Raw genomic sequence first — 22,286 nt, 5'->3', positions numbered from 1 at the left:
TGCCCTCAGTTAACTTGCCAGGCTTTGGATTTCATACACTTCCCCTCTTCAGCTGCTCCAGGGTTTTGGCCCAAGCTGTGCCCAGAGCTGGCTCAGTGTCACGGTGCTGCCTGTGCCACCCGGCCCCTGGAGATCAGGAGCTCCCTCCAGGGATCTGTTTTTTTTTTTCTCAGGCTTTAAGACCACAGTCTGCACACAGTTTTTGTTTGTGTACTTCTCTCAATGCTCTAAGCTGTTGGAAGACATTAATTATAACTCGATTTGGTGAAAATCTATCTAGATATCCAAGGTTGAGTTAAATATACTGAGGATTTTTATTCACCCCTCTCACTCCCCTAATTGTAAAGAGTGGGGAGCAGAACGTTTGGAATCTGAAAATCAAGCATTCAGCAAAACACCAGGGAGGCTCATCAGCCTGCGCAGCCAGCCGAGGTGACACAGTGGAGCGTCGTTGCAACCTGCGGGCTGCAGATGATAAATTTAACCTTAAAGATGGCTCCAAGTACAGAGCTGGGAAGAAGCTGATGTCTTTGAAAAGAGGGAAAGAGGCGCTGGCTGGACGCAGGAGGCACTGTCTGAGCGAGTCTTCTTTGTTGCCAGCCTATTTTCCCGTGCCTGGCTCCTCATCCCATCTTCACCCTCCACCTCCAGCCCCGCTCGCCCCATCCCGGCAGATGAAGAGCTGTCTTTGCAGTTTACTTCGCAGCTACTTGCTTTCCCTGCCTCTGCACTGGCAGATGGTTGGACCCAAGTGGAGCCCGGTGATGAGCTTTTGACATGACACCTCCGATCCTTGGCATCACACACCCCAGAGAAGATGCCCTCGTGAGTGGGAACTGTTGGCTTTAACACCCGGGGGGGCGGAAGAGGGTTTCAACACTCAAAAGTTAGCATTTCTTTAAGAGGAAAGACACTTTCTTCTCTCATTTGCACCCTTCTTATTTAAGAGAAAGCGAGGAGAATCTTGTCCATCATGGGATTCAAAGTTTGCAGGAATTTACCAGATGCCTATCTGTGTCTCTCTAGGACATCAGTGTGAGAGTGTTTTCCCTTTTTGTTTTGAATGGGCTGGAAGAGGCCAGTTCAGGTGGCTAAATATCAGTAGAGCTCTGCAGGCACACCCAGCAGTTTTGGAAGATGCTAACTCGGGTTTCTCTCACCCTGCAATGGCTCTATGCCAGGCCTTCTAAGGGGGCGGCTGAGCAGTGTGCATCTGCAGAAGCAGCCTCGGGGACACCACAAAGCCTGCAGCACAGCACTGCTTTCTCTGCCTTTGCCAGGAAAATGGGTCATGTTACTACTCTCCAGACCTTTGCAGCCCCCCAGAGGCCCACATGGGGAAGGCATGGCCCTCGCCTGTGATACCGAGAGGCAGCCTTTAGGCAATGAGACCAGTGGCAGTCAGGTCACCGGGGATGTGTCCTGAAGGGAGCGTGGGACCTGACCACTTCTGTCTCTCTGCTGCCCACTGCAATGAGATGAGCAGCTTTGTGCTACTGCAGACTTCCTGGCGTAATGCACCATGACACCCCAGTCCCAAGGCAAAAGGGTCTCTGAAACTGAGTCCAAAATAAGCCTTTCCTTCTTGAGGCTGGCTTATCTCTGGCATTTTGTCACAGTGATAGAACCCTGGCTCACATAGGAATGCAGGAGCAGTAACAATTGTGTTTTAGTTTATGCTGATACCCTTGCCTTAAGGAGCTGATGGAGCTGGGGAGATGGCTCGGTGGTCTAAGTGCCTGCCCGGCAAGCATAAGGACCCACGTTCGAACCCCTGTACCACATGCAGTGCTGGCCTCAGAACCCGGCATGGTAGCACACACCTGTAATCCCAGCACTGGGGAGGCTGAGGTAGGAGGATCACTATGAGTCTGAGCTGTGTAACAAGACCCTGTATCAAACAAATAAGAAAATTGTTTAAGAGCTGGTGGCGCTCCTTTGTAAGGAATAGATGTGTTACTATTCTTTTTTTATTTTTGAGAACAGAAAGGGAGAAGATAGTACAGAGAAATGGCCACACAGAGGTACTGGCCAGTGTCAGACCTGACATGATGTAGTAGTGCTGAGAGTGGACGGAGTCCCTCTGGCAGCTGCAAGTCTGTCAGTGCTGGAGTCCTGGGACCAGCAAATGCTGCGGGCCAGAGGCACGACAGCTCTGGATGCACGCATGAAGGCCTGGACCGGCATGTGGTGCCCACGTAGTGCTCACAGATTGCGGGAGGGCGTTTTGTTGTATAAATGAGAATCAGGGTCTCTGAAGGCCCCTGGCCAGGAGCCAAAGGCAGACCCAGCTGACTCCGAGGCCGTGCACTGTGCCCTACACCGGGCAGCGCGGGCTGTGTAGCTCCGCCCAGGCAGACATTCAAAGCTGTTTTACCCACAAGGGTCTCACCTTGAAATTCCACCTGATATCCGCTTAGGTTGAAACCGCTGTCTGGGAGCCAGAGACACCTAGAAGCGGCATCTGTGACGGTCTCCGAATTCAGGAAGAGAGTGGGAAGGAGAGGAGTTAATTTAGATATGAAGTCTAACTTTGGGTGCCTTAGATAACCCTTTTGATCTATTTCTTGAACTCTCTAGAGAAAGCCTTTTGAACAAGGCAGCGCTCATCTGCTTTGCTGGAGAGAAAAAATAAGTACTCTGTCCCCACCTGCCCCTTGAAAGGCTGTCTTTGGTTTAAATGAACTAGGCCTGCCACTCTTAAACTGATTCACTGCAGTGAAGGACCAAGAACATACCACTTTTCAAAACACATCACTGTGGCGTTGACCTAAACTGGTCCTAATGATGCCCGCGTGTCATCTGACCATGTCAGGCATGGGCTCTTTCCTCTGTCACATCTACACAGGGGCTGTTTTACACAAGATGCTGTCACCACTATTACTTATTCAATGCTGAAGTAAAAGAAGAAATAATCGTACAATTAGCCATTCTTCTCTGCTAATACATTAGAAATATTGAGAATGCAACTCAGGGGCTGGGAAGATAGCTCAGAGATTTAAACACCTGCCTGGTAAGCACAAGGATCTGGGTTTGATTCCCAGCACCACATGCTGTGCTGGCCCCAGGCACTGAGCCAGCCATCAAAATCAGGCGTGGTAGCGTGCATCTGTAATCCCAGCACTGGGGAGGCTGAGACAGGAGGATCACTATGAGTCTGAGCAGCGAGACCCTGTACCACATAAATAAATAAATATTTTTCAAAAAAGAATAACTCATCTCTCCCTAGCTAGAGAATCAACTTTAAGCATCTAATTAAAATCAAAGGGATTTTAAATGTTTTATGTTACGTATTTCTTGGTGCCGAGGCTGAGCTCAGGGCCCTCGTGCATGACGCGCTGCTGAGCAGCACATCTTACATAGATGTTTCCAAAGACTGCCCAGTAGTTAAGCGTATCATCGGTTTTGTTTTACTTTCAGTAGCTGTGTTGCCGGAGCACCATCATTATCGTTGCTTTGCGGATAACAGAGCCACGTGTGTCTTCCCTCTGCCCCGTTCTCTCTGAGCTATACGTGAAGCTGTTAATTTCCAGCATTTTGCTGCAGCTTCGCACTGGCTCTCGTGCGTTGGATGCTGTGGAGAGCTCCGAGCAGCACGTGAACGCGTCCCTTGCTACCGCGGGAGGACAGCACAGCAGGCTCCCCGGAGCGCGGGGCAGCGCAAGGGCCCAAGGAGCTTCGACTCCTGCCCCGCTCGCCTTTTCTCCTTAGGAGGACTGGGTGTGCTCCTAAGCTCTTTGCCTGATGGTGAAGCGGAACAAAAGCCTAAAGCCTCAAACCCAAGTCTGGGCGGCAGCAACTCTACGGAAACTTATTTTCTTCCCGGCTTCCATTTTCCGACCGATAAGCTGAGACCAACCGAGCAGTGAAGATCCTTTTAGATCCCAGAATAAAACGGACTATGGGAATGCAAAGCTTTATTCACTGCCAAAGCTCGGCAGGGCGAATTCCCGCGTGCCCTCCGGGCCCAGCGGCTTGGCGGGGCCTGCTGCCTCCTTCCGAGACGAAGCTCCCCAGCTCCGGGACGCAGGGACCGACGCCGGAGCTCGCAGGACCCCGTCCTGCGCCCCCGAACGTTCCGGACCTGCTCTCCACGGCTAAGCAAAGGCTCTGCGGCCTCCTGGGACCTCTCCCCTGGCCCGTGGGGCCGAAAAGCGCAGGCCGCTCTCGGGCGAGCCCCGGCAGGCGCCCGCGCCCCTTGGGGCCCGCGGAAGGGAGCCGAGCAGGGATGCGGACGCGTTGCTCGAAAGCTGGGCCATTTCTTAACTCCTAGAAAAACTATCCTCCAGAAGCTAGCTATAAATATCTTCAGAAATAATTTCCCTTCAAAGCCTGGGTAAAACAGGCCAAGTGGATTGCTACAAATTAAAGGTTTACTTTGTCTGGTGAAAGAAAACCCTGATTACTTCCGGAGGCAGCGGAGTCGTCACAGGTGGACCTGTGGGGTGACAGTGCCACCTGGTGGCGGGCAGGGGCTGTGGCACACCGCACCGCACCAGGAAGCCGCTGTGACTAACCAGAGCTATTAATACACGAAGAAACTAAGCTTGGAGCACAGCCCTGCCCACGGAGAGCCGGATTCTTCTTAAGCTGGCCCCATCTCTGTCAGAAAAAAGTGATTTAGGGCTGGCATTTGCTGTGTGACCTGCACAAAGACTTTTGCTGCCCACTTAATTCTTGGTTCCAGGTGTACCGAAGGATGTGCATCTTAAAAAGAAAAATAAAAACCACTTGGTGGTACAAAAAAATTTTGACTTTTTATTACAGTATCTTTTTTTTAAAAAAAGGCAGAAACATTCTAGGCCACAGCACTTCACGTGAAAGGGCCTCGCGCAGGAGATCTAGGACTCGGAGCGGCGTGCTTTCAGAGGAGTTGCTCTCACGTCGTCTTTTTCCCGGCCGACTGTGTCATGCTGAAGAAATAGGCTTCGTAGATGATATTTAGGAAGTTGTCGTCATTCTGGAAAACAAGACCAAGAGGCCCAAAGGAGTGAAATGCAGGTGGCAGATCCCATTCTTAGAGATGAACTGGCAAGTGATTTTTTAAAAAATATTTATTTATTTAGGCACTGAGGATGAAGCCAGGGCCTCAGGCATGCCAGGCACGGCTCGACCCGGGGGCCTCACCCCACCCCGACCAGGCCTTGGCATCTGCTGCTGACAGGCTCACCTCACCTCGTGCTCCTCACAGCAGCTGGCTCTAACAGTGCACGGCTGCCAAGTGTGGCTGCAGGCAAGCCCAGGACAGAGCTGCTGGCTTTCAGCGGTCGATAGGCAAAGCATCAAGTGCTGGAGACAGCACAGCCGCCCCGCCCCGCCGCGGGGCTGCACGCAACAAGGTTTAGGCATGGAAAACCTGGTTCTGCTGCATGAAAGGAAACTGAACAGGAGGAAGTACCCAAGGTCAGTGTCTCCAGCATGGGTTTGAAGATGGCTGATTGTTCTTTTTTTTTCTTAATTTTTACATCTTTTATTTATTTATTTATTTATTTGGAACAGGATCTTGGTATGGTATGGCATGTGGTACTGGGGTTCGAACTCAGGTTCTTACACTTGCCAGGCAGGTACTTAGACCACTGAGCTATCTCCCCAACCCACGCTGATTGTTCTTAAAGGTCCCCCAAGTGTGCACATGTGTATATTTTGTTTGGGGCAGTAACTAGGATTTTTATCTGCAGTATGTTTAATTAGTACCTTAGCAAAGTTAGTACCATCCTTCCCACGAGCTGTGGAAGGGCTTTGGCCTTGCCATGTGGGCTGGTTGTCACTGGGCTCTTTGGCCAGGCTAAAGGGGGAGAGGTACAGTAATTGTGGGTCTAATCAGTGGCTTTCTGGAGTTGTAACACTAGAGAGTTCTCCCTCCCACCCAAATCCTCTAAGTGTTAGCAACTCGCCCCCATGTCACATCTTGCACGATACACAGAGTCAGCGTTATTCACAAGCCGTGGAGAGTGGTGCTACCCGCTTTTCCTATGAAGTAGCCACAAGGTCTCGATGCATGAGATTCTGTCCCGAAACAGGACTGAAAACAGACCACCTGAACAGCTTCTACAGTGCACAGGAAAAGAATGGCAAGAACATGGGAAAAAGCAAAATGTCCGCAGAGAGTGAGGGAACAGGACAAAATTTCTAAGTAGCCATGTCAAGAATCTTGGGACAGTGTGACCTGAATGGAATGAACCAGCAAGGGTACAGATCTAAACACAAATATAGTCTTAATTTTCTTTTCACTGTTTCCAGTAAAGTTTGCAGGTGGTCTTTCTAAATCTCATAGACTCATCATGAATAGTTGTTTGTTTTTTTTTTTTTTGTTTGTTTTTTGCTCTGAATGCCTTCAGGGCAGGTTTGGCTGGCTTGAGTTGTGGGGATTGAACCACAGCAACCTGAGCCTGACTGCTTTGTTGAAGCAGCCACTTAAAGAACTGAGCTAAGGGGCAGGCCCCCTTGAATAGTTTTAAAGAGTAGAAAATATTGTTTATAAATATATAACAATGTTAAATATTTATTTCTAAATTAGTAATATTCAATCATTTTTGTTGACCATATTTACATCAGATTATTATACTTTCAAATGCAGATGCTGATTTTCAGTCCTATTCCTTTCATGCTTTTTTTTTTTTTTTTTTTTTTTTTGGAAACAGGGTCTCACTATGTAGCCTAGACTGGCCTCAACTCATGATCCTCCTGCCTCAGTCTCCCAAGTGCTGGGATTACAGGTGTGCATCACCAAGCCCAGCCCTTTCATTCTTAAAAGTATACCTTTTTAACACAATGTTTTTAGTAAGACTGTTATCCTTTTAAGTAGGATGAGGCAACTGCAAAAGAGCCAGGCTGCACTTTTTTTTTTTTTTTTAATGTATGTATTTGGTCCAGGGTCTCACTATCCCCCTTGGACTCCTAGTGATCCTCCTGTTTTCAGCCTCCCCAGTGCTGGGATCACAGGCATGCGCCACCATGCGCAGATTCAGTGGCCGGCTCAGCACACCCGGGGGTGGGGCCAGTGCGGCATGTGTGCTGGAGATCAAACTCCAGTCCCTTCCCTTGCCTAAGTAGGTGCTTAGTCCGCTGAGCTAAGCTATCTCGCTGGTCCTTAGGCTACATTCTAACAGTCATCTGATGCTTAGCAAAGTAGCACACAGATTTTATTAGAGACCATATAACAGAAAGATACATAAATACGCTAACTGAGATGCCTGAGGTCTGTCTGCCTGGAAGTCTTCCTCTTTCCGGCCCTCCTTTACTTCTTGAATGTGCTTGCAAGACGCAGCGGCTGGCCCTGTCACACTCCCAGGGCGACAGCAGAGTGCAGAGGCAGGGCACCCTCTGGAGCCAGACTGGGTGGGGTCCTAGCTCCGCTTCTTTGCTGCTCCTGTGACCTCAGGGCAGTTCCTCCCTTGTCTGTAAATTAGAAGTAGCAGCGTTTTGTATATATAAAGTGCTTTAAACAGAGGCTGGCTACCAGACACTGGGGTCACACTTGTGATCCCCGCATTCTGGGTGGCTGAGACAGGAAAATGGCAAGCTTAAGCCCATTCTGGGCAGTTTTGCTACCTAGCAAGACTGTCTGAAAAACAATTTTTAAAGAGGGTTAGGGATACAGCTCAGTGCAAAGGCCCTGGGTTAAAGCCTCTCTACTGCCAAAACTTAAATAAAGAAAAGAAAACGTGCCTGGCACAAAACTATGTCAGCTCTTATTGTTATTAGTATTATTTCATAGTCCAGAAGCTGCCAAGGAGTCCGGCTTTCCATCCTGTCCTCATTAGATGGCTTCAAAACCAACAGGCTGCCTACTGTGCTCACTGCCCGCTCGGGCTTCCTTCCTGCTCCCTCTCCGTGCACAGGCCATGCACTGTGGCCCCTGCATGGGCACACAGCACCCAGGCTGCCCTCGGAGCTAGCCTGCTCGCTGTGCAGGGCTCCTTCTTGTTTGGTGGGTGACAGCCTGAAGACCTTGGCCAGTCCTCCAAGCCACAAATCCCCCAAGGGCTGAAGCGCCCAAGGTGTAGTTCCTATTCTAACTAAAGGCCTCTCAGCTTCGTGAATTCTGGAGTTGCTGGGTGGAAGGTGAATGGTTGGTTACACAGCGTGAGCAGCAGGCAGCAGCTCCCCAACTACCTCACAACACATCAGCAGCTCTAACGTCTGGGAAGGCGAGAAGACATGGCAGCCCCCTCACCTGGATGAGGTACAGGAGCGCTTCCTGGAGCTGCGGCCTGGTAAGTGGGCTGCTGGCGACCACGGAGGGCTCTGGGCTCTGCGGCAGGAGCCCACTGTCTCTCTCCCTTGGCGGGGCGCAGGTGGCTTGTGTGAATACCAGGGGGGACATGAGCACAGGAGGAGCCGCGGAAGCCAGGACGTGATGAGGGGAGATGACCTGCTCGTGGCAAAAACACAAAGGCAGAGTGAGGGGCCAAGAGCAGGAGGAAGAGGCGCTCCTCACAGCTGTGGGGCCGGGGGTGGGGTGCCAATGGCCTCGGTCTTGGTGGGGAAGCTTCCAGAACAACTGGGTCCCTTCAGCTTTCCACATGTTTCCCCTCTTGGCTACAGACTGCTTTGGGAGCCAACTGCGCTGCTGACTGCTGTCCGTGCACAGAAGCTGGGCCTCGGGGGGAGAGGGGGCTTATTTTCTGGGTTTCTCAATATGTGGCAACATGTACCAGGGCCTAGCTGTGCTCCCTGAGCTTGGGGTTACCAACTGCACACAAAGTGGCAGTGTGTCCTAGCCAGGAGCTGTCCAGCAACCCTTGCTTTCTACTGCCCGACTCACTTGTCACTGGGAGGAACCTGACTTCTGGGGTCCCCCCTTTTGTTTCTCTCCTGACTGGGCCTGCTGGTTTCTGCTTTTCTAGCTGCCATGCTAGGAGCAGGTACCTCAAGGCCACATGCTGGGGTACTGCCACTGACTGTTGGGGGGAGTCTACCTTGCCGGGTTGACAGACCTGAAACCAAGTTCTCCACTGGTTGCTCCCCTTATATAAGTGACATTCTGATCCCATCTGACTGACTCCTACAGCTGCCCCATTACCAGCTCAGGTAGGAGAAAGGAATGTTACTTTTCAGCCTCAGAGAAGCCTACAGGACTTAGCAGAAGGGAGCAGAGAAGCTTGCTGTCTAGAAGTCCTGGAATTTGGTAATCCTGCCCTGCTATCTTCTGGGGCAGAAACTGGCCTAGGGGAGGACAGGTTGTTTGCTGCTTTCCTCTTGTCCCTGATATTTTCAGGAGAGGGGCTGCCACTCCGAGGAGCAGGAGCTTCAGCCCTGGGAAGAGCACCGCGTGGGCTGGCAGAATGCACACTTTTCCTTACTTGGCGCTTGACATTTGTGACTACTGAAAAGAACATTATATATGCAGAAATTTAAAGTCAGTCTATTAATCCCAACTTTCTGATACTAAGTCATCAAAGTGAGAAAAAAAAAGACACATTTTTTAAAAAAGACACATATATTAAAATGAAGGCAAGGCTGTCTGTGCCTCAGACTTCTAAAATGAGGCACCATTTCTATAGTAGAAGACACTTGCACTTGGGATTTTAAAAGAAAGAAATGGAAATGCCTTGGTTCAGGTTTGAACATACACCGAGACTTAGAGAACAAGCCTAAGATCTTTGTTTTTACAAAAGTGAAGCAATTTCTGAGGAGCTGTTATAAGCCATGTGACAAAACCTGTCAAAAAGACCAATGTAATATACATAATACATAGGGAGAACTGTCCAATTTTTAAACCCAGTACATGTTTAGTAAATTTGCCCCAACCCAAGGGAAAATGAGGCTAGGTCAGATCTCCAGCCACCCCCATAGGCAGATGACCAATAGCAGGTGGTTTTGAACAGTTTCTAGTTATTAATGGATCACGAACTCCATCCCCCCAGAAAGATCACTTATAAGTTCTGAATGAAAAACTGTGAATATTTAATTTTTTTAAAATGTATTATAGTAAAAGATATGTCATTATTAATTTCCTCCTGGTATTCTCCTTAGTTTGGGGCATATCCGTAATTTTGCCACTTTCTGAAGCAGTTCTGTAAGTCTTATTTTGTATCTTTAGTTGTGCTGTTGTGGCTACTGCAACATTTGGAGTCAATTCAAAACCTTTACCTTTCACAGTCCTTTTTACTTGGGGGAGGACCCAGAAGTTCCAGGGCCAGGTCTAGTGAAGAAGGTGGATGAGGACACAGTGATTATTTTTTTTTTAAAAAAAAGCTTGATTTTCTACTGGATGGTAATCAGCAGCAGCATTCAGCCTATTTTTGATCATATCTTGTAAAGACAGTCATAAAAGAGGACTTCAAAATGGCTTTGGAAAGTGGCAAGAATGATGGAATAAGCATATTTAAAGTGAGGGATATGGGGGGGAACTACCCACTCGGGCCCCTCCTCCTGTGCCTTTCTCGGGACAGGAGCTTTCTTTCTCTCAATAAATATATTCTGCTCATAAAAAAATAAAGTGAGGGGTATGGAGGGGTTGATGGCAAAGTGTATTTTACTATAATGAATTATAAAAATTCACATTCACCATATATTTGATCATACTTCATACAAACTTTTACTGTCCTCACAGTTTTTTGGGAAGAATGGGGTGGGTAGCATATCTACCCTGCTCCTGATCTTCATGAAATTCTACTAATGATCCAGAGGTCAAGCAAAATAGCCTCTACCTTTCCTAGGTATTCTCTGGTTACCTCACGAAGCTGCAGGACTGTGGGCCCTGGGGAACAATCTGTTTGCTCCGCCACGGTGTAGCACAGTGCCTAACAGGTAGGAGGTACTGAAAAGCACTTGCTACATCAAGGAATGAGCAGTAACGAACTGCGGCAAGAAACAGGAGGTCAGCTGTTTGAGATTGCAGAGCGCTTTTAGAGCAGCCCATCATAAATTTCCAGTCAAAGACTAAGGGTTTTTCTAGGTCTGCATTGGTCTTTGGGCCTGCTAACATTATGTAGATTTAACTCTGCACAGAGTAACTCTAAAGGGGTGTGTGTGTTGGGGGGGGGGTTCCCAGACATGAAGCAAAGGAAGGTCTTCGTCCAGGCAGCATGGGAAAGTGATCCACAACAAGATGCACAGAGGGGGCTTTGGGTACCCTGTTCTAAACAGCGATGTATGTGATATGGGGCCCCCAATAGCAGAGAAGCAGATTGTAAACGCCACATTACTGCCCCACTCTTACTCCCCAGTTGATAGATAGTTACCTGCAGAAGAGGGACCTGCGTCTCCATGCTGGGTGTGTTGCTGAGCCAGGACTCCAAGGGCTTCCCTGTCCTGCAGCTCTCGGTCACTGCAGGGAACTTGGCTGCCAGGGCTGGTCGGGGTGCCGCCTGCAGCTGCTGCTCCTGCTGCACTGCCTGGAGCCTTCTCAGCAGCTCCTGAGGGGAGACCACCCCAGGGCTGCTTGTCTGACTGCCAGCCAGAGGCAGTGTTTGTCTCAGCATCGTGTACTGCCCCTCACAGTGAGCATGACGTCCTAGCATCTGAGGTACAGGAGAGCTACTGAAATAGACCAGCTGTGGTTGGGCCAGACTCTGAACTGGAGCCACAGGAGGAGCAGCAGAGAGGGCCCTGTGGGCGCCAGGGGCAGCCAGACTGGTGGGCGCTGGTGCGCTGGCATCAGGCTTGGTTGCTGGCTCCGGGGCACTCTGGAGCTTCTCTAACAAGTTCTGGGTCACGGAAGCACTGTGTCCAGCATGCAGAGTCCTGATGTTACGGGGAGACCCCGGCTGGCGGAGCCCAGCAGCAGCTTCCCCTGCAGGCCGGGCGCTGCCATTCTCACAGGGCTGCTGCCCAGGCAGCTCCGACAGAGGGTGCAGGTCCACACTCCCGACCATGAGTTTTTGAATGGCTGGACACAGCTGCTTCTCCACTGGGGGCGAGACCCTTCTGGGCTCCTCCGAGGAGAGGGAGCGCACAATGCTCTGCCGGACTGGACGCGTCCCTCGCTGCTGCCGGGGCAGGCTTTGGGGGGGCTCCATTGATTCCTGGCTGGCAGCTTTGTTCTGCTTCCCAAACAAGGCTGTCAGGGATAAATGCTGGGGTTCAGGATCTAAAGTCTGAAAAAAGAGAAAGACATCTGAAAATTGGTCCACATACAATTTTGTTTTGGTGGGGCTCTTAAGTGTAACTTACCTGATGATTTATTCTATTTGTGAAAAACCAATTAGAGGAGTCAAAAATATAGAATTTAAAAAACTGAGACTTCCTTTTTATTATTTTATTTTATGTATTTGGTACAGGGTCTACAGGGTGTTCAGGGTCTCACTCCGTCGGTTGGACTCGTAGTGATCCTCCTATTTTCAGCCTCCGAAGCTCTAAGCTTACAGGGCGCATCACCACACCAGTCTCAGTCGCGGGGCCCACACAGAAGACTTCCCTTTTAATGCCCGAGTTTTTCACTGATTCTCCTCTCCCAACCCCAAGATAGTTGCTATAATTTAGTATCTTTTGATGGATAATATAGGCACATGGCCCTTGGGAGACCTGGGCTCCACAGACTGGGGACCACCACGATGTAAAATTACATATGCTGGAAGGTCACAGTTGCTACAAGTGCACCGAGGCCCACAGAGAGCAGGAGGCCCCGAGAAGGCACAAGAGTGCGAGCGCGGTCCTCAGTGAGGCTTTGCACAGAACCACCGAAGCTCAGGGCTGGACAGGAAGAGACGTCATGCAATCTAACTCGAGCTGTTCGCAAGGCACTAGGGGTCTTTAAAGAAAGCGTCAGGTACGCGCAGTCCATCTGGGCCCGGCCAGTCACACAGCTCCTTTCTCTCCGCGCTGTGCAACTCTCCCCGCCTCTGCTGCCTTCTCCACTGTTGGGCTAAGAAAACGCGAGCTCCATTCTAAAGTCAGTATATTCGGGCTTTTCTATTAAAATATAATAAAAACTCCATGGAAAGCAATAAAAGAAAAGCTAAAAGAATTAGAAAGGACTTCATTTTTGAAAAATTCAATACAAGACTTTCATTAGCTGGTCTTTACTCCTTTTGGCTCCATGTGCATGTTCAGAATTTATTTAAACTAGTCCTCTAGGGAAAAAAAACAACCCTTTAATTAGGAATAACTATAAAATACACAGACACATTATATTTATAATCAATAATGGGGCCTGCACATTAGCAAGCTTTGTTATTACTGCACTATTCTGAAATATATATATATATATATATATATATAATGTATATAGTGATAAAAAGCCACTGTAACATTTACATTTTAGAGGACAAATACAATGACAAGTCTCCAGGTCTACAGGGAAGTGTTATACTGCTATTTACCCTACGCTCACTGAGAACAGGCATCGCATCCCACACACACAAAGGGGTGCTCAAAACGTCATGTTAGATTTTGCTGCCCAGTTGCTTGCTTTTTTTCAGTGGCCCTGGGAAACTGCCTGCCCTAGAAGAACGTGGACCCAAGGAGTAATGTTCCTGTCGCTTCTGACCTTCTGATCAGTTGTCTGTTGTTTTTAAAAATATATTATTTTTTAAGGTGGTCAAGTCTACAAGATTTATTCCAAGTAAAAATTTTAACCCCCTTCTGAGAAGAGTAAATCATTAGTAATGAAAACCCTTTCCTTTGGAGTCTCTCCTAAACATCCACAACCACACTGGGCAGCACCCCCCCCCCCGGCCGGTGGTGAAGGCTTCCTAGAGCTGATGTAGGGGCTGCGCACCTGGCCAGGAGGTGCGTGCTGCTGCTGGCTGCTGCTGGGCTTCACTGGGATGGGCTTGATGAGATTAGGGTTGTCACGGATGGCAGAGGAACTGGCTATCTGCTTGGGCTCAGAGCAGGTTTTACACTGAAATGGAAAAAAAACCCATGTCATTTTGGGTGTAAAATAAAATTAGTGTTTTCATAAGAATGTATCTGGTTGCTTCTTACCCAACTGGTAGATGGCTAATTTTTTGATAGGTTTTCATGAATAAAGGACAATTTCTTAAATGTCTCTGATATGAACTGCATATGGGTATACATCAAACTCTAATGATTACCATCAGCCTCAGTCTGGAGGACCCTGATGCTCTCAGATACATGGATAGCTAAAAGTTACATATTTGCTCAAGAAGGAATAGTGTGGCAAACATGAGGTCCAATGCTTTTCAAGGAGAAACTATTACAGAAACTATTCCTTAAATAAGGGATAGACTAGAGTTTTTTCTTCCATTAGCAGGGTAGCTGCTGAACATGTTTCAACAAAGTAGCGAACGCTAACCACTGATTTAAAAATTACTAACATCATCTTTATTTAATAAAGGACATCTTGCATAAACAGAATAATTCAAATGTGAGTGTTCTGAGCCACTCACCACAAATTAGAATTTCATAGAGAAAGAGACAAGAGACAAGCCTCATCATCTCAAACACTGAGTCATTACCATCCATTAATTTAACCAACTATGCAATTGCTAGCACAGTAAGAATCATAGCGGAGAGTGCAGCAGTGATGCTGCTGTATGTCTCTCTTAAAACATCCAATAAAATTGTATAAAAATACTACCTTCTAGGGGCCGGGGAGATGGCGCAGTGGAATAAGCGCTGCCCTGGCAAGTGCAAGGGCCTGAGTTCAATCGCCAGTTTCACAAAAAAAAAAAAAAAAAAAAAAAAACCTACCTTCTATACAATAGATACTCTATAGCATCATTAAGGCAAACTGCGCAGTCCAGTCCTTGGGCCAGAAGACCTTCCACATTGTTCCTGACAAAGCATGAGGTACAAACACAGTCTTGCTCTCAGGACTCCACAGTTGCCAGTGTAACTTCCAATTGGTGGGGTATATTTTCTAGTTCAAAGCTACAGGAGTATAGACTACTACCACTGTGAACACTTGAATTTGCCCTTTTAACCATACAGAAGCCCAATTATTTTCTTCTAAGAACTCTGTCAGTCATTTCAATGTTTAGCATTCATGTTAAGTGCCGTATAAATCACTTTTGAAGTTGTAAAGTGTTACTTCCCATTTTATGTAGAAGAACAGTACTGCCCATGACTGGCCGGGCCTTCCTAAGCCACCGACAACCGAGACAAGAGGAGTCAGGAACACAGCCCGAGGCATAGTCACTTAAAATGTCAGCCTGAGGTGTTTTCACCCTCTGCTTGCCATTTAGAAGGAAGCCGATGTGCATTTTTCACTGAAGGATCCTTGATTTGCTTCTTCATTTTCCTTGTGCAGAAACACTGAATTTCAAGCAAAGAAAAGCAGACTTCCCCAACCTTCCCAAGGCCCAGATCCACAAGAGCCAAGCGGCTGCTTTGCTTCTTGTTATGTGTCACCTCCCAGGTAGACTTTTCTGTTTCTCCTGTCTCTAGAAGCTATTTCTTATTACTACAACTGTCTATCTATCTGTAAGATCCTGATTTATAAAATCGCTCCCTCTTTAGTCAAATGTCTCAGAATTCACTTTAGTTCTTTGTAGTTGATTTTCTTTTTTATTATTATTTTTTAAAGTTTATTTATTTAGTGTGTGTGTGTGTGTGTGTGTGTGTGTGTGTGACCAGCTCAGCCCACTAGGGGGGCGCGGCTGGCTGGCATGTGGTGCTGGGGGATCGAACCGCGGTCCCTGTGCTTTGCCAAGCTTGTTCCAAGTAGGTGCTTTAGACCACTGAGCCATCTCACCAGCCCTGTAGTTGATTTTCTAGTTGTTTAATTTCTATGCTCCTTTTCACCCAAACAAATTTAAAATATTTGAAAAGGACAAGATTGAAAATGGCAGAGTAGAAACTGACAGTAAAAAAATACAGCCTCTCTAGGACCTGGAAAACAACAACCTGGTGAAGAGAAAAAAGTAGATCTCCAGGAACTGGGGGGCAGCTGAGGAAAACTAGAATTGATGAGAAGCTGGAGAAACAGAATATAATGCAGAAAATAAGGATGAAGTAGGCTGGAAAGCTCAGCAGAGGCCCCAGGGAGCAAAGCCTGTCCCTGTGGACACAAGGCCAACTCAGAGAGGACCAGCAACTCCAGAAAGAAATGAGAGACCTGGCTGGCAAGGCCACCTTCAAGAAGAGCCTGTGGCTGCTGTGAGCTGTTGAATCAACACTGTGTGTGCCATGAAAGTTACTGTTCTGCGGGGAAGGCTAGCGTTGGAGAAGAAATTTGCTTTTTATCTGCATGATAATTATAGAGCTCTTTTCTATTGTTAAGGCTGGTACAGCGGTAGCTTTTATTGGTTCTTAGGTCACTATCCAGTTTGTCTCTGATTCTATCACTCTAGCTGATTTTGTTGCCATTGCCAGAGCGGCACAGTTGCTCCCACTGCAGTGCAGTTCTGGAGAACTCAGTGCTGGGCCAGTCACACCGTACCCTCCCCTCCAAATTAGCAGAGGTGGTTGGATCTTTGGACAGAAGAAAAGCCCATAGTTGGCTATGCCCAGAGCACATCCCTAAAAACAGATATGAACTAAAAAGATCTCTACACTAGATACAATGTCTCTCCACCACAATTGACCTGCAAGCCTCTGCATGCATGTACACATGTGCATCACACACACACATACACACACACACCCCACACACAAACAAAATATGAAAAGAAAAGGTAGTAAAATGTCTCCATAAACTCCCAACTCTCCCAAAGCTGCTCCATGTGGTATCAATGGAGAAGAAATAAAGAGCCAAGCAGCTGAATTATACAAATAGTGAAAGAGGAGACAAAAACCAGATCAATAAGGTGCTCAGAGAACTTGTAGATGATGTAACTAAACAGATAATGGACTTAATAAAATGATCATTGAGCTTACAGAAGTTACTAATAAAAAGCTAGCTGAGCTAAACAAAATCATACAAATGTTAATACCAGTTTAGAAAAGAATTAAGAGTCCACAACAAGGTACCAAACAGAAATCCAGGAGATGAATTCTATGAAAAGTATGGGTAGCAGAAGTGACCAGTGTGGAGACAGAGTCTCAGAACTAGCAGACAGTATCTCAGAGAGGACTTAAAAACAGGAGAAAAGCCAGCCAGATAGCTCAGTGGACTAAAGTGCCTGCTTAGGTAGAGTGCAGAGGCTGGGGTTCGATCCCCAGCATGTTGTGTTGGCTCTGCCCCCAAATTAAGACTGGGTGTAGTGGCACACACCTGTAATCCCAGTGCTTGCAAGGCTGAAAACAGGAGGATCACTACAAGTCCGATCTACGTGGTAAGGCCCTGCAGACCCAGTACTAAATAAAAATTTCAAAAAAAATTTAGAATATGAAAAACGGGCCCAACTCTGCTAGACGATGCAAATAAGACTACTCTGATATTAACTGGAATTAGTAAAAAACCAGAAGATAGTTCAAATGGCATAAGAAACATGTTTACAGAAATAATGGCAGGAAAATTTACAAATATGGAGAAAGAATTTAAAGTAGAGATAAGTGAGACATATAGAACCCCAAATAGCCATGGAAACTATAGTACTCTGACAAAAGATCCCAAAGAAGGCATCAGAAAATAGATATTCCCTGTTTCTGGAGAGGCACAACCAATATTGCCAAGACATCCTACTCCCAAAATTGATATAGAGATTCACACTGACATACAGATTCAGTCAGAATACTAACAGCATTCCTCACAGAACTACAGAAAATAATTGTAAAATTCAGAGATCTAGAATAGCAGAAGCAATCATGGGCAACAAGAGAAAAGTGGGAAGCATTATAGAACTGGATTTCAAATTATATTAAAAAGCTACAGTGAAAAAAATAGCATGTACAGGAACAAATATAGATACGTGGATCAATGGAACAGGACAGAGGGTTCAGAAACAACCCCAGGCCTCTGATCTTTGACAAATGGACCAAAAATATATGCTATAGGAAAGACCACCTCCTTAGCAAATGATGCTGGGAAACTGTGTATCCATGTGCAGAGGGTTGACTCTAGACTCATATCTCTCATCCTGCAGTAAACCAAATTAAATGGATTAAAGACCTAAATATTAAGACAAACAGTGCACTGGAAGCCAAGGTAGGTGAAACTCTTGAAAAGGAGTTTTATATAATCCCATTTGTTAACTTTTGTTATTTCCTGGGCTTCTGTACAGCAAAGGAAACAACCAGCAGAGAGAAGAGACAATCTGCAGAATGGGGAAAATATCTGTCTATCACTGCTCAGAGGACTAACATCTAGGATATATGAAGATCTCACAAAAGTTAGACATGGGCCAGGGAGATGGCTCAGTGAAATAAGCGCTTCCCTGGTAAGTGCAAGGGCCTGAGTTCAATCCCTGTTCTGCAAAAAAAAAAAAAAAAAAAAAAAAAAAAAAGCGAAAAACAAAACAAACAAACAAAAAACGCAATCAAAAAATGGGCAACTGAAATGAACAGACACTCTTCAGAAGTAAAGATGTCTAACAAATACACTGAAAAGTATTAAACCCCTCTGGCCTTTAGTGTAAGTACTCGGCTTTGTTAAAAATTTTATGTTTGTTACAGGGTCTCACTACGTAGCTCAGACTTGCAGTGATCCTCCTGTTTCAGCCTCCCCAGAGCTGGGATTATAGGCCTGTGGTAGCACCCAGCACAGTATGTAGTACCAGGGATTGAACCCAGGTCCTTTCGCTTGCCTAGGCAAGCACTTAGACCACTGAGCTATGTCCATGGCCCTGGCCTTTAGTGAAATGCAAATAAAAACAACATTCAGACTTCATAAGAATGGCTACCATCGAGAAATCAAGTAAGAAATGCTGGTGAGGCTCTGGGGCAAAAAGGAAACCTTCCACACTATTGGTAGGAATGCAAATTAGTTTAACCACTATGCAAATCAGCAGGGAGAGTCCTCAAAACCTAAATATAGAAATTTCATTTGGCCCAGCAATTCTCCTTCTGGGTATCTTCCCAAGAGTCATTACAGAGAAACATGTATACCCATATTTATAGCAATAGAGTTAGTTCATAATACTAACACTTGATAGTGGTCTATATGCTTATCAACAGATCAATAAATAAAGAAAATGTGATATTGATATACTAGAGTATGGACGACTACTCTGTCATAAAGAAGGGCAGGGCTAGGGAGATAGCTCAGCAGCATAAGTGCCTGCCTTGCAACTGCAAGGTCCCAAGTTTGATCCCTGGTACTGCAAGAAGAAGACCAAGAAGAAGATGAAGAAGACGACGATGAAGAAGATGACAAAGAAGAAGGAGAAGAGGAAGAGGAAGAAGAAAAAAGAAGAAGAAGAAGAAGAAGAAGAAGAAGAAGAAGAAGAAGAAGAAGAAGAAGAAGAAGGAGGAGGAGGAGGAGGAGGAGGAGGAAAATTGGAGTTATTTGAAGGAAAATGAGCTTACCTTGAGAGCATAAAACTATCAGCAAACCACAAGGGCTGGGGAGATAGCTCAGCAGAATAAGTGCCTGAGCAAGGTCCTGAGTTCAATCCCTGCTACCACAAAAATAAAATATAAAAATAAAATAAAATTAACCAGAAAACCACACAAAGGGAAAGCTCCCTGACACCAGTCTGATTTTTTCCCTTTTAGTTACAACCTCAAAGGACAGGTAGCAATAGCAAAAATAGACACCTAGAGTCACATCAAGCTGAAAAGCTTCTGCACAGCAAAGAAATGACAGTATGAAGAGCCAACCTATGCAATGGGAGAAAATTCTGTGCAAGCTATACATCTCATAAGGTCTTAATATCCAAAATATATTTAAAACTCAATAATAAAAAGGCAATCTGATTTTTTAATGGGAAAAGGATCTGAAGAGAAACTTTTCAAAACTATACAAGCGGTCAAAAAATATATTTTAAAAAATGTTTGGACCAAGGATGTAGCTCAGTGGTAGAATGTATTCCTAGCATGTGTGTGAGTCCCTAAGTCTCTGTTGGCATTTCCTTGAGAAAGGTGTGATGGTTTCTATCTGGATGTCCCCTAAACCTCATGTGCTCAGAGGTGGGGTTTGAGGGTGACTGGACCGTGGGTATGTGCTAAATGGGATGCTGGGGTGAAACAGGGTTGGAAGAGGAGGGTCACTGCAGGCACAGCTTGGTGGGCTACATCTCCCTCCTTCCTCTGTTAAGCTCTCTTTGCTTCCTGCAGCCACGCTGTGAGCTGTTTCTCTTCTGCCAAGCCCCTCTGCCATGCCACCCTGCCTTGGCGCTAGCTGACTGTGGACTGAAACCTCTACAGGCTAAGCGCTAAAATAAGCCTCTCTGTCCTTAGGTCGTAGGTGTCAGATATTTTGTCCCTTCAACAAAGAAAATAACTAAGACAAAAGGCAAAACATGGCACAGCAAATGGTTAAGGATTGGCTAGCTCACATAATTCAGGTGGGCTGTGCACTGCATGACTGTCAGCTATAGGGCTGACCCCTAGTTGCCTAATACCTGGCTCTGGGGTGAATAAGCAGAAGAGTATTGGCTCCTGGGGTGTAGCAGCCAGACAGGAAGGCAGCTGATTACCCTGCCTCTCAGAGGCCTGCTGAGCCCTGTACTATCTCTCAGAACTGGAAGGGAAGTTCTATATATGGAGATTCAAAACTATAAACAGGGTTGGAAGTTTGGCTCAGTGGTAGAGCACCTGCCAGGCACATATGAGACCCTAGGTTCATGTGTGTGTGTGTGTGTGTGTGTGTGTGTCTGTCTGTCTGTCTGTCTGTCTGTCGAGAAAGGAAGAATGAAGAAAATTCATGCGATGTTTGTATTTATTATTTACCATGGTCAGGCTGTCTTCACAGAACGTAAATTCTGAGAGGTTAGAAAATGCCACTTTTTACAGATTGTTCTTTCATGTACAATAGTGTAATTAATAAGATATAATAATTATTTGACCAGTTGCCAACTCATTAGGATACTTTAAAAATAACTTTTAAAGAATTAAACAAATTACAAACTAACGTAGAAGTAGCTGCTACAGTCTGAGGCTAGGATTGGGGCATGTCTGCCAACCCCATGAGACGGGTAATGAAACTGTGGCTTATTCATATTTATGATCCTTCTTTCAAGGACCCTTACTGCTGGGCATAGTGCTGCACATCTGTAACTTTAGCGCTCTGTGGGGCTGAAGCAAAAGGATCACAACTCAAGCCCAAACTTTTCAACTTAGCAAGATGTTGTTTCAAAATTAAAAGGGGCTGGGGAGATAGCTCAGCAGATTAAGCACCTGCCTGGCAAGCACAAGGTCCTCAGTTCAATCCCCAGTACTGAAGAAAAAAAAAAAAGGAAAAAAAATTAGAAGTTAAAAAAGGGCAGAAGTAGCTCAGCCCAAAGGCCTTGGGTTCAGCCCCCCGTACACACACACACACACACACACACACACACACACACACCCCTTATTTAGCACTTACCAAGTGTTACATATTTTGAAGAGACTAGCAATATAAAGATGAACAGAGGACGTCCTTTGTCCTCACGAAACTCACAGTCTGATCAGCAGTGAGTCAGCCACCAAGCCACGGGCATATCGAAGGAAGCTAATGGACTGTCTCTGTGTTCTGCCTCACTCAGGATTTCTCCCCATGGTATTATGTTTTTCTATCTACCTTCCCTTATCTGCTTTTACTTTTGTAAACTAGAAAGTTAGATCTCAAGGATTAATAAAGATCAACTCTCTGGAAGGAATATCTCAGGCTGTTGTACATTTCATACTGCATCCCATTAGGAGGCCATAATGCCTGTTAATCCGACTTCCTACGAAGCTTACCGTGGGGCTCAGACGGGGGCAGCCCGACTCTTCCATGGCTGCCTTTCCGTCAGCCCTACCCATCACTTTAATCTTAAGTGATGGCCACTGACAGAACCAATCATTAAAATTCTATTATTCCCTCTACATTTCTTAACTACAATTCCTTGGTAGAGAAGAACTTTCCCTTTTTGACCAGGGATGTTTGGTTACTTAGGGCCGGCAGGATAAGAGCTTAATTCAGTCCGATTTACTACCAATTTTCAGGGGGAGGTATTGGTATCCTCTCATTGTCAAAGGGAAGCTAATAATGATATTTTGTTTTATTTGATATTTTTGTTTGCTTGCTCTAACCATGAACTCACTGACCATTATACACTCAGTGTGTTCAATCCCTGGTAGTCATTCCTGTGGAAGCGCCAGGTTAACGCTTTGTTCAGGGACCTTTTACACTGACACTGGTGCCACACTCATGTGATCTTAGACTGTGCGGTCCCAGACTCGCTGCGACCAGAGATTTCTTCAAAAAGCTCTGATACCTTTTAGCAGGAAATAGTAGCAATCTGGGTGATCAGAGTAGCGTTTGCTGCTGCTAGGTTATCACTTATTTCTAGGTCTTTTCAAAGAAGGAGTTAGGAACTGTCTGGCTTTTGTTGCTATAGTTAAAAAACAAAATATAAATTAATTTTGATATT

At 46.2% G+C, this 22,286-nt stretch overlaps 1 protein-coding gene across 2 annotated transcripts in view; it reads right to left on the bottom strand.

Moving 5' to 3' along the window:
- Positions 1 to 4,783: 4,783 nt before the first annotated feature.
- The window catches only part of Dcp1b (decapping mRNA 1B), a 56,556-nt gene continuing 39,053 nt past the window's right edge, over positions 4,784 to 22,286 (bottom strand). For both annotated transcript variants that reach the window (XM_023723831.1, XM_023723832.1), the window contains 4 exons: positions 13,667 to 13,792; positions 11,190 to 12,044; positions 8,177 to 8,374; positions 4,784 to 4,960 (listed from right to left, as the gene is read on the bottom strand). In XM_023723831.1, coding sequence (XP_023579599.1) covers positions 4,880 to 4,960; positions 8,177 to 8,374; positions 11,190 to 12,044; positions 13,667 to 13,792 — 1,260 coding nt within the window. In that variant the 3' untranslated portion in view covers positions 4,784 to 4,879. The remainder of the gene's footprint in view (positions 4,961 to 8,176; positions 8,375 to 11,189; positions 12,045 to 13,666; positions 13,793 to 22,286) is intronic.

The sequence above is a fragment of the Octodon degus genome, unplaced genomic scaffold (assembly GCF_000260255.1).
Source record: "Octodon degus isolate 3935 unplaced genomic scaffold, OctDeg1.0 scaffold00104, whole genome shotgun sequence".
In the NCBI taxonomy this organism is placed as follows: Eukaryota; Metazoa; Chordata; class Mammalia; order Rodentia; family Octodontidae; genus Octodon; species Octodon degus.
The sequence above is the reverse complement of the archived record's forward strand: the minus strand, read 5'-3'. Positions and strand labels throughout refer to the sequence as shown.